Here is a 12,902-nt window from a genome sequence, read left to right on the forward strand (position 1 = left end):
AGTAGATGTGTTTTTTTTGTCTTCTGTGTATTTAACCAAGGAGAAAAAAAGTGTGCATCTGAGAACCCGATTATTCGAGTCGAAATTTCTGTGGGATATCCGAATAACTGCAGCCTTTATGTACTAGGGGCGGCATGGCTCAGTGGCAGAGTGGTCGTTTCCCAACCCAGAGGTTGTGGGTTCGATACGCGGCCCTTGTGATCATGTCGAAGTGTCCTCGAGCAAGATACTGAGCCCCCAGTTGCTCCTGATTCTGCGGCATCAGTAGGTGAATGTGAATTCAGTGTGAAGAGCTTTGAGTGCCTCGATAGGTGGAAAAGCGCTATCCAAGTGAAAGGCCATTTACCATTTAGAAATTTGACGCGTACTACCAAAGCTCGTCTGCGACGGGAGGACTTGTTTTAACTACCTATAACTTATTTTTAATCAAGCTGTTGCTTTAATAAAAGTGTTAAAACAATCACAACCACTGTGCTGAAGTCCACCTTGATAAATCACACAGGGCTCTAGACTGTGTCCAATTTGGGCATGCAGGCGTCCTAATTTCACAATGGGGTGACTGAAAAAAATTATAGATTGTAAATGTACAACCGGCCGATGGAGAGAGGAAAGAAAGTCTCCTTGACTCTAAAAACATATTTACAATTTCATATATACTAATGGATGAAATATTGAAGCACAGGGTAAAAATTGTCACGCGCGCACACATTGCTGCCCGCAGCCCGCAGCCTCAGCTGTCAACCAGCCCCCCTCAGGGGTGGCGGCTTTAGGCAGCTGCAAATTCAAAACAAAATATCTTTTCAAAAAATCTTTTTTCAACACGCAACCAAAGGTGAAAGAAAGTAATATAAAGACCTCACCCATCACTGCCATCCGGTTTGCTGAGCTCCAGGCGATCAGGCTGGACAGCAAAGCTGATTCTGCACACACGCCCATCCTAAAATAGATTTATTTTGACAATTAGGGGCGGGGAAGTGCAACTTTTCAAGTTGGCTAATGAAGTACACTTTAAAAGGTTACATAATGTTTTTTAGATCATCAAATAGCTACTGTAATAATGCATGATTCTCCTACATATAGGGATCATTTTGACAACTTTAGTTATGTTCAAGACGTCAACAACTGAAACAAAAAACTAAAAAACTGTAGTCAACTAGCAATACAGACAAGCTAATTAAAAATATATCAGTAAAAGTCCAAGTATTTACTGAATCAAATAAAATATTGATACTAAATATATGTCATGTTGTAACTGGGCAACTAATAATGTAGTAATATGTCAATGTTAAAAAGTATTACCTCAAGAAGAAACCCAGCATGGTTTGGCCCAACAACACACTGTTTCAATGTGGCCTGCTCCAACAGGCTGAGATGTGGATGACTATATTGATACACAAACACAAGAAGAAATTATGGCTTCACAATACTAGAAAAGAAAAGAATTACGTATGCTCAAATTACAATATGAATAAACTCACCTAATGAAACTGTATTTGTTGAGCTTCTCTGAAACTTCACGGAGCCTATAAAGAATAGAGCAAAATACTGGATCAGTTAAGATGGATCAGTCAACACACATTTACAGTATCTGATATTTGAGAAAAGGCACCGCGCAATATTTTTCTCACATTTGCTGCGCTGTCACATTATGTGTGTGGAAACTAATTTGACAAGTCATGTTTTGAGTCACACTAACTTTTTTGTCTACATGCAGCATTACAATTTGAAGCACTTGTATTACAAGTAGGGATGTGATGATAAGGGCGATATCGCGATATTAAAATTGTTACGATATTAAAAGCAGCACCTCTCCATCAAAGAACAGAACTTCAGCCGAACACAGCACTGTGAACTACATAGACCATGATAGTTTGCGCTGCTGAACCAATTGGAAACGGACAGTAAAATGACTGGTCAAGCCTATTTCTTTGTCACTGCTGCAACGCTGTTATTACAAAAATCACAATAATACAGATGTACAAAAATAGTAGCGCTTTTTCCCCACAATATCATGAGGGTTTTTTTTTTATAATATTATGAGTTTTTATACAGTATCGTAAGCTTTTTTTTTTCGCAACCTCCAAACAATATGATTATCATTGTATCATGATAATATTGTATCATGACGTTTGGCTATCTTTACATCACTAATTACAAGTAGCAGAGCTGCCAACATATATAGAAATTCAATTTCAGAACAAGTTATCAGAAATTTCAACAACAAATCTTAATTAAAAACATTGTCATCGCTTCGACTGTGTTTTGAAAGCCTAACAAGACGCCTGCCCGAAAGCCAGCCACGAAGACAGACCCAGGCCTGGTTCCCATTGCCGTTGCATTGATGATTGAATACTTGATTTTATCATGGAAATGATGGCTGCTTGACAACCAACCCTTTACCATCGTTGAGGACACTGAATTTTGTTGACTAATAAACCACTTGGGGCTACGGCTTGTACTTCCAAGCCATCACTACTTTGGGCCATACAGTATGTTTGCCAGCAAAATACAACGTGACACACTCTTGTGTACACTGATAGATGGAAATAAGGACCCAAGCTTCAGTACTGATTAGGAATCCCCTGATCCGATCACGTGATCGGAAATCAGGGACGATCATGTGATTTTCAGCTGATCCGGTATCGGCTGAAAAAGCTTTTTTCATTTTTGAAACATTTAAAGGTCAGAAAGTGATCAAATAATCCAAATGTGAAAATGTCTTGCCAAATAGAATATTATACTATTACATAAAATTACGTTTCAGGTTTTTTGTTTTTAGAAGGGGTGTAGTTAGGGACAGTCAGAGCTAGTGATGCAACGGATCATCTTTGATCCGTGAAACGTACAGATCACGCATCACGGTTCGGGCCGCACATGGCCCACGGATTGGTTGGTGAAAAAAAAAAATAATAATTGTGTGCGTTCGCGTGAAGACAACATGATCAGTCCACATCCACTATAATAGTAGCAGGGGAACTTGAAAAGCCTTGTTGATCATGTTAAGTCGCATGTATGGGAGCATTTTGGCAACTGGGGTGAAACGAGTCTATGACTCATGAATAATTCGGGTACCTCCCCCAAAAAAATGACAGGATTTTTTTCTGCCTCGGGTAACAGTTTATTTGGTGCGTGTACTGTCATTAGACATCGCAAGTAAGCTACTGTATTTGTACATGTATTGTTTAATATTGGACAAATCAAATGAGGTCAAACAGAGCATTTGCTCATTCTTCTCAATCTAAAGCTTATATGGGCCATTCCACCAAATTGGTGCCATTTGCGTCCACAGTAAAGAAAATGTCATGTCATGTAATTTTTCTACACCGCTCATGTACATGGTCACGGCGGGAGATTACTGGAGCCTAGGGCTGAACGATTTTAGGAAAAAATTGTATTGCGATTTTTCTGACATATTGCGATGTCGATTTAATTTGCGATTTTTCTTGAAACCAAGCTTCAGTGCAATAGTCACAATGTACACAAGCATGACACAAAATGCCATTATACCTTCAAAAACATTCAAAAGAAAAAGGAAAAATCAGAAAGCCAACGACGACCCGGCTTTGAGCGCATTTTAAGGCCTAGATAGACCAAACCGACGTCGGAGGTCGTGAAGCGTCGTGGCGTCTGAATGCGGCGTCTGATTGGTGTAATGACCACTGTTGTAGTGTCGTAACTCGTCAGTAAGCGTCTGGGGGGCGTTTACACAAGTTGAATTGGTGTCGTCAGTCGTGACATTTGGTCACTCTGATTGGCTGTTAGCTAGCAAATCAGCACTCGGAGCACCAACGGGAAGTGACAAATAGTGATAAACAGTTAAACGTCTTACAAGTACAAGAGGAGGGTCAACAATTTAAGTATTTGATAATGCCGGGTCAAGAACGTGATGGTTTACTTCGCGTGGGAGTTCATCAAGAGCGAAGAATATAGATGAATGCATTGTTTACGTTTTTATAATCCGCCCCCGGCTAACAGCTTTCCGTTTGGATTTTTCCAACAATGAGAAATAGTGACTACCGCCGCCGATGGTATGGAAAGGTATTACATCTTATGCGTGCGCAGAAGGTACTTTCATGGTCAGCGTCGCTGTCTATTGTTGCAGTGTATTTTTCCCAGTGTGACGTGCCGACAGCCACCCGGACGCCACAGGAGGTAAGTGTCTGTCACTGTTGGCCAACGTCGTTTTGGTCTATCTCGGTCTTCAGGCAAAGCACTCACCTCCAAACATGAAGAAGGAGCAATTAAACCAACAAACAAGAAGCCCTTAAACCAACTAAGAAGAAGCATCCAGACCTCTGGTTATGGCTGAGAGCTGGAAAGTCACATTCGAACCTGCTCTCTGCAACAATCCTTATTGATCCTTAAATTTGGGTCAGAATGCCCCGGAACGGTGGGAATTGACACAGAAATGCCTGGTGGTGGAAAAGCAACTAATGACAAATTGAAAACAACGCAGTCTAAATTAACAGACTTTGGACAACAAGGCGTGGAGCAGCCCGCTGGCAAGGAAGCTAATGCTGCTATCCATGCTTCTACTGGTGTCAAGGCCACACCTGTGGCTAGCGTGGAAGCTAATGAAAGTAATGGGGAAGGCGCCCCTATGACATTCGGAATTAAAGACCAACAACTGCGTTTAGCTAACGATGAAATACTGTACTTGTACTAAGAGATACGTAACTTAAAGAAGGAAGTCACGGGGAGATTTGACGGCGTATTGACGGCCATAGACTAAACAAGAAAGGAGGTGGCTGAATGTACAGAGCAGCTAACTGAAGCGGAAGTGTGGCTGTCCACCATGGAGAACGAACAGGTTGGCGTGAACGCTGGGGTTGCGAACCTACAGAAAAGAAACAAACCACATGAAGAGAAGCTGATTGATTTGGAAATGAGATTGCGCTCGAATAACCTTAGACCGGTGGGTCTTCCCCGAAAGTTGTGAGGGCTCAGATATGTGCGGATTCCTCGAAAGTTGGCTGCCTGACACGCTTGACCTAAATTCATTGTGCTCCCCTCTGATTTTGGAAAGGGCACATCGCGTCGGACCAAAGAGAGACTCTGATGCCCCACCGAGAGCAGTTGTTATGAGATTTCTTAATTATAAGCAAAAGAGATGGTATTTCGAGCAGCGAAATGGGAAAATGGGTTAATTGGTGATTCAAAGTGAATCACCAATTAACCCATTTTCCCATTTTTGTTTAAAGAAGAAGAAAGAAGGAAGGTGAAGGAACGGAAGTGAAAAGAGAAAAACAATTTGAAGGGAAAGAAAAAATAACGGTTTATAGTGTTTATAGATTTTTGTTCAGAAGATTTGAATGCTCACAGAAGACAGGCTGATTGATATATGGGTTAAGCTGTTGATGGTATAATAGCTGAGACCTTCTGTAAATACTTCAATGAGAATTTTTATTTTTTGTAGATCTTTGTTCAAAAAGACGAAATGGACTTTTATTTAGGAAAAAAAGGAGGGGGGGCATTGTTATTTTTTGAAGATGTGCAGAAGATACAAATTGACATAGGGTAAACAAATTGATTGGTATATGGGTCATGCTGTTATTAGAATCACAACTGAGGCTTTAGGTTATTTTTTTCTTCAAACATCAAACTTTATGGCATAGAATGCTATGTGGATCAGACTTCTTTTCTCTCTTTCCTCCTTTTATTTTTTTTATAGATGCTTATGAGGGGAAAAATTGACAATTTTTCTATTAAAGCGGAAATCAACCCAAACATACATTTTTTTTTCAAGAATACGTTTTATGCAGGCCCACTAGTTGAACACGGTATTCTGATTAATACTGCTTTTGTGGAGTTAAGCAGCAAAATGCACCCGCTTTTAGCCATCTCAGGGGGCGACCATTTTGTCTCTTCTGTCGACTGGAAATGACATCACAAATGCTTGGGGCTCAGGTAACGACCAATCACAGGTCACCTGGTTTCTGAAGCTAAGCCATGATTGGTTGTTATATGAGCCCTGAGCAACTGTGATGTCATATTCAGTCGACAGAAGTGACAAAATGGCCGCCACCTGAGATAGCTAAAAACGGGTGGATTTCTCATAATCGGCAAACGCAATATTAATCAGAATGCCTTGTTTCAACTAGTAGGCCTGAACATATTCTGGGAAAAAATGTGTTTGGGTTGACTTCCCCTTTAGCTGTTTTAACTGGGTTTTTTTTTAAAGAGGTTTAAAATAAAAACAGTAATTATCAATATTGACTGATGTGAAACACTAAGATTGTGACAGTTTTTCAGACATATCACCCAGCCCAACTAAGCATATGTTTGAAATGAAGGTCACTTAATCTTTATATTGACCAGTTTATTTCATGTTTTCATAGTTATGTTGACCTTTTATTAAAGATTAAGTAGTATGTTAAAATAAAATAACCTAAATGTATTTTTTCCGGTCATTATTGTCAATTGTTAAAAAAAAGAAAATCAATATACATCGATACCGACCAATATGAAACACATATCATGATATATACTTTTCAGTCATATCGCCCAGCCCTACTAAACCCGATTTAAACACCTCCGGATGGTGACGTGGTGTACAAGTAAAGAAGTTCTCTGCCTTTGACATGCTAGCGCCAGTGTTAGCCATGTCCAAATAAGGCAAGTAAAATATGAATGGACTATGGCAATAATGAGTCCGCTAAAAAGATAAACAAAGGCCTAAGGCGGTTGGTCAACGCTGATAACTGCACTGCAAGACAGTATTAGTTCACTACACTTACATTTATGAACATTGAATGGAGGCTAATATAAATGTATCAACAATACTCCTTTTGGGTAGCATCGAATGCAAATAAGCAGTCGTATCCTCCTCCTTTTCTTATAGACCACGTCACCATCTGGAGGTCTTTAATCAGGTTAGTATGCATAATATTTTAGTGCAAGTGTTGTTCCGAGTCGACTGGTCATTTATTTGAACCATGTTACGCAACGTTGTATAAGTATGTCGCATGCATGTGTCGCTGGTTTATTTTTTGGTTTGGATGCTTGTTTTTCGTTGGTTTAGCGGCTTCTTCGTGTTTGAAAGCAGTTGCACGATGCCTACAACATGCACAATGCCGCGGTCGGATTTGCTTTATGATTTCTTTTTCTCTTGAACATTTTTTCGAAGACATTTTCTATTAATGCACACAGCTGCGAGCAGGCTGACTGACTGACAGAGGAGGCAACGAAGCCGCGCAAGTGAATGTTGATGACGTATATAAACAAACACACATGCAAATGACCATTTATCGATACAGAAAAAACTATTGAGTCATTGAGCGATAAATTGATATAGAAATTATCGTGAAACGCCTACGTGGGGCCCTATTTTTGCCCGGAAGTGCAAGTCTAGCACAAAGCACAGTCTAACTGTGCGCATAGATGGAGTTTTCTTTTGTTTGGTATTTTGCTAGACTTTGTCAAGAGTTTGATCAGATACAGGGAACGCTGTCAATTATTGTAAAAATGCCATTATGCAATAGCTGGAAAAGGGCTAATCCCCTCTAATGCCAATAAAACTTGGTGTTAGATTACATTTTAATGTTTCAATTGATCAACTTAATTATGGGGGTCTGTTTTTACTACCAGAATTATGAATAGGCAGTTCAAACAACAATTTACCTACTTTCCAGATTTATGAATTTTCAGAAAATATCCAAAAATAGTACCGTATGCAAAGGCTTAGTTCATAGTGAAGGAGTTGGATAATCAAAGTTATTATGGGCTGAAAATGTTGATGAAAACTGAGTGTTGATGGGGCAAAATGCTCACTGGCATCATCATGTGCCCACATGAACAATGGCAGTCCGACATAATGCAAGGACGGAAGCACTTAAAATGACGAAGGCGGACGGTGTCGGAGAACGATTATTTTGGATGAATAATGATGGAGGTACGAGAACAGAAGGGTACCAAGGTCGCGGACTGAAGACGGACCGTCAAAAAAGGATAAATGCAATAACTTTTCACCTGGTGAAAGACATGGTGCCATTCAACACCATCACTAAAGAGTAGGGGTGGGAACGATCATCATTTTTTCAATGTATCGTTTGTTTTATTAAAACGATTCTGCATCGATTCAGAGTTATTAATAATTGCTGTTTAAAGTATAAAATTAAAAAAAAAGAAAAGATGTGCAAGCGATGAGGTGCGTTTGTACATCAGACATCTGTGCTCAGGCTTACGTGACAAGATGGCGGGACAAACATAACCTCACAGAGCGGCGCAATCCTCGTTAAAAGCATCGGTTTGGAGACATTTCGTTTCTTTATTAAGTGTGAGACGTTGATAAAAAATATTTCGGGAACCCAACAAAGATGACCACCCAGAGTTGAGTGCTGCGACCCGTCGGAGATGATAACAGCCGACTTACTCTTTCAGGTGCTCTCGCACCTCTCAAACCAAACTCCGAAAGAGTAAGAAAAATTACCAAATCCATTGCAGAGTACATTGCATCAGATTTGCGCACAAATCGGTTGTGGAAGGAAGGGGCTTTCGCAGCCCCGTTGCACAGTGACGCTGTATATAAAATTCCAGCAGAGCATATAGATTACTTCTTTCCTTACACAAAAACCTAGAATATGCACTCCTTCTGCAAGATTAACAGTTTAAAGTCTGTTATTTGTTACAAAATATGATGCTTTATATTTCGAATAATAAAGCTGTTCTGTTTGATGGCAATTTCTCAGGGCTTAATGTCAGTGTTAATTACACCACTCATAGTAAGCTGTGGAACGAGCTCGAACTTTTATTGCTCTTAACAGAGGAAATACACAGTACAGTACTTCTACCAGCCATATCGATACAGCACTGCGCGCCTTTTTCTTTCTTCAGTCTCATCCTCTTTTGTTTTTGTGCGCCCAGGGACATTCTTGCTCTCTGGTTCACTTCGCCAACAGTCATTTTCCACACAATGTTCAACACTGCCCTCTGCTGTAATGCACAATATCACGTCCAACATAAACTACATGTGAAATAAAGGTCACCAATTGAAATATCATCCATTATCTAAACCGCTTTATCCTCACGAGGGTCGCGGGGGTGCTGTTTTCGGGCAGAAGGCGGGGTACACCCTGAACTGGTTGCCAGCCAATCGCAGGGCAAATTGCAATATCATTTAAAAGAATATATACTACACCAGGTGCTACATTAGATTACATAAAAGCAGTGTTCATTGCCTAGTTACAAAGCAATGTCAATCAGACGATGCATATTGCACTTAAAGTATTAAAATACACGTTACGCTAAATCAGATTAAGTTTAAATATGTTTTGATAATTTTTTTGTTATAGGAGAAGTTACAGACATTTGTTACAACAAATGCTGCCATTGGTACTTTTTGAAATTTGTGTTGACACGTAAACAATGTTGCCTTGCTACTTTAATAAAAGTCAAAGAGTGAACAATAAATCCTTACTCTTCCTTGAGTTATGCAATTGTTTAAAAAAAAAAAAAAAAAGGTACCAGTGTTTTAGATTAACTATAAAATGTAAAATATTGTAGCAATGAATCGGAATCGAATCGAAGGAATCGGATCGAATCGTGGGCCTCTGAATCAGATCGAATTGTGAGGTACCCACAGATTCCCACCCCTACTAAAGAGGGTTTTAAAAAAATGACCTCGCGGATCCCTTTTACATAAAGCAATTACCATTCGCAGATGACCCCCTTAGCCTGGATTAAATGATATATGAATGCAATGGTGTCATGGTGTGTTAACCAAATTCTTCCAAACAGAGTTATTCAAGTCATCTGGTGAAAATTCTTCTATTTTCAATATCACAGTGTATATCACAATATATCGCAAAGCCCCCCCAAAAAATCGCAATGCCATTTTTGTCCAATATCGTGTACCTCTAGTGCCCATCTCTGGTAATAAGTGGCAAAAATACTGATTTGTTTAGATTATTGTAATCTGCACGTGAATTTGTGCCTTCACAGTAGGGGTGTAACGGTACACGTGGGTGTATTAATACGTTTCGGTATGGCATGTTCGCTTCGGTCCACTTATTAGCGCAAGCTTACACAGGGCGCTATTGACTGCATGCGGGAGAGGAGGGTAGCGGCACAAAAGAGTGAGCCAGAAAAGAGCCAGAGCTCGAAGGTCCCCCGTACACTGCAGTCTCCTGTTTGGGAACATTCTGGCTTTCCTGTTCGGCGGCTATGCTGTAGCTAGCACGTCTAACATAATAGCACTTAAAACGACATCATCCGACTTTGAATGTTTCTTAGACGAGGAAGCAAGCAGTATTTTTAGCCAAAAACAAAGTACAATAGCTCTGTTCTTCATTCTCCGCTGCTTCGCTCGCTAGCCGTACGATGCATTCATGAACCTCGGAAACATCACAACTCAGCAAAACACAAATCCAACCACAACACAGATAACCAAATTCGTCACAATATATTGTTGAACATTCAAAGATTGCAATGCCTAAAAAGTTTAAATAATTTCATTAAGACTTTAAAGTTACTGTATTTCATTGTAAAGAGTTTTTATACAGTTAGCAATAATTGCAACTGTTATTGTATGTATTTTTTTTCATCGCAAAAAGTGTATATGTACTGTAATAACAACTTGTCTAACTTGAAAACTTAGATGTGTCATAGGCTGTTGCTGCTGAGTGGTTAAAGATTTCAGTGTCTTAATAATTTACAAAAGTAAGAGATCTTTATTGTTAGTGTATTTTTTATTCTGGTGTAGACTAAATTAATGTCACCTGAATGGTTCTTAGAATGTCACCCGAATGATTGGCTTTTATTTTTCTAAAAAAAAAAAACATGTACCATTTACTTGTCATCTTTTCAAAATAAACATTTTTTTTTTTAATCTGTTTTTTTTGTACCGAAAATATACCGAACCGAAGTTTCCAAGAAACGGAACCGAACCGTGATTTAGCGTACCATTACACCCCTACTTTACAGTATAGTATCAGTATAGTATGTATTTATGTGTACACCACACTTATGTGGTAGAATTGTGCTGTCGTTTTGAAATAAATGAATAATGGTTCTAATAATCATAATTTCAATCTAAATAAAAAATAATCATGATTATTATTTTTCCCATAATCACCCAGCCCTACCATATGGTTTGAATAAAGCACTACTGAAGTACACCTATTTAACCATTTTGATAAAATTAGATTTTTCATAAGTAGGGCTATGATGTTTTTAAAGAAAAGTGCAAGATATGAATTGATTTGAACATCACTGGATGATGTCAACTCAAATAGCGAGAGAGATTTTGGGTGCGAATCCTAGCTGTAATACTAGGTGGGTCATGTTTGGTGTCGTTCATCTATTATCTATTTTAAACTTACTGGCACACCGAAAAAGTCCCCCTTTGAAGTTTTTTAGTACCCCTGGTCTGAAAACTGTGTTGATGTTTGTGACCTTTTCCTCCAGAGTAGAAAAGATAATCAATACCTCATTGGATTATACTAATCAATTTATCGTCAACTAAAATTTCATTTACTGCAAGCCGAAAACCTTTTTTTATTCAAGTACTATGATGCAAGCATGAGCATGCCATTTCCTCGATTATCTTGTGCAGTTTAATTTACTGTCAATAAATTAGCCAGTTGGTAGTCTAACCAGCACAGAAAACAAAATAGTGTCACTTGTTCAAATTAATCAAATCTAGTATCCAACAAACATAATACAAAAGATTCTATTAAGTCTTGGACGACTGCGGTGGAATCCCGTGGCTAACATACAATATGCGCTTGAGAATGTTTAAAAGAAAGGTCAATCGCAGACAAAAATAATAATAATCTGGGCACAGAGGATATAGGCTAATGGTCCCCCCCACCCCCCACCCCCATACGTCAGGAAAGCCCCTGAAATCCAAATGTCTCGCGTTGACAAAAGCGTGAAACCTTATTAGCATTAGCCTTGATCTGACTAGCCTTACGTTAGCTTCTTCATTGATGTGGATTATCGACAAGACACGCACAATACATATCTCGTAACGCGTCAAAATGGATGAAGTGTAATGTCGAGCAAAGGCTGGTGTATTATGGATAGCGACGTGTTTTGCGAGCTTTATTTCCCTCTTTTTACCCCATCCCCCAACCCGCATTGTCCATCTCTCAACTTTGACTGTGAGCCAATCCTCCCAGAGATGCAGGCAGCTAGCATTAGCCCTTCCCGTGATAGCTAACGTAAGGTAAACGGGTTAGCAGCTGGTGGCGGACTGACCGCCTGTGCAGATAGCAAAAAAGCTAAAGAGGATTGTTCAAGATACCAGGCCTAGTCCCACCGCTACGGCCATGGGGCATTTTACTTGTTTAAGAAATAACCGACGCACATGACAGTGACAGCGTCAGCGTCGTTCACAAACTGTACCACCAACACTATCTAACACACACCGCTGGAAAAAAGACGGTAGACAATTATTTTCCACGGCCCACGACCAAATACCTGTCATTGAGCTGATCCTCAGTCCCGGGCAACGGGTGAACTACGAAGTGTATAGATGTCATGGGGGCAATCCTAAATCACACCCAGGCGTGCGAAAGATGTGGAAGTTGTTCTTCTTTCGACTATTGTATATTTTCGGATTCATAGGAATCGTTTAATGGTGAGAAAACTCGAGTTTAGAGCCCAGCCTCCTCACCCACATGCCGCCATCTTAACTCTAGCAAGCTTCTTGTGTGTGTTGATTAGAGTACATGCACGCGCTCTGCTGGTTGGAGCGCGAGCACAAAACAGGAAACGTGTTACACTTAACCGTACTGTCAACGGGATTGGTTTCAGCACTCAAAGCCCTTCACTACTTCACTTCCAAAAATAAATCTAAGTGTCTTCACGTCTTTACTTTAGAACCCATTCTACACATCCATTTTCCGTAAAGCTTGTCCTTAGTTGGCTGTTTTGGTGAGAGAAAGGGTACACGGTACACA

At 39.8% G+C, this 12,902-nt stretch overlaps 1 protein-coding gene across 3 annotated transcripts in view; it reads right to left on the minus strand.

The window, feature by feature from the left end:
* Window positions 1-12,671, minus strand: part of ubr5 (ubiquitin protein ligase E3 component n-recognin 5) — a 69,669-nt gene extending 56,998 nt beyond the window's left edge. For all 3 annotated transcript variants that reach the window (XM_086037592.1, XM_086037593.1, XM_086037591.1), the window contains exons 1-4: window positions 12,421-12,671; window positions 1,479-1,523; window positions 1,300-1,381; window positions 861-937 (exon numbers count right to left, since the gene is read on the minus strand). In XM_086037592.1, the coding sequence (XP_085893718.1) occupies window positions 861-937; window positions 1,300-1,381; window positions 1,479-1,523; window positions 12,421-12,482 (266 nt within the window). In that variant the 5' untranslated portion in view covers window positions 12,483-12,671. The remainder of the gene's footprint in view (window positions 1-860; window positions 938-1,299; window positions 1,382-1,478; window positions 1,524-12,420) is intronic.
* Window positions 12,672-12,902: the final 231 nt, after the last annotated feature.

Source organism: Filicampus tigris, chromosome 8 (assembly GCF_054856515.1).
Source record: "Filicampus tigris isolate MCC_2025a chromosome 8, RoL_Ftig_1.0, whole genome shotgun sequence".
Lineage (NCBI taxonomy): Eukaryota > Metazoa > Chordata > Actinopteri > Syngnathiformes > Syngnathidae > Filicampus > Filicampus tigris.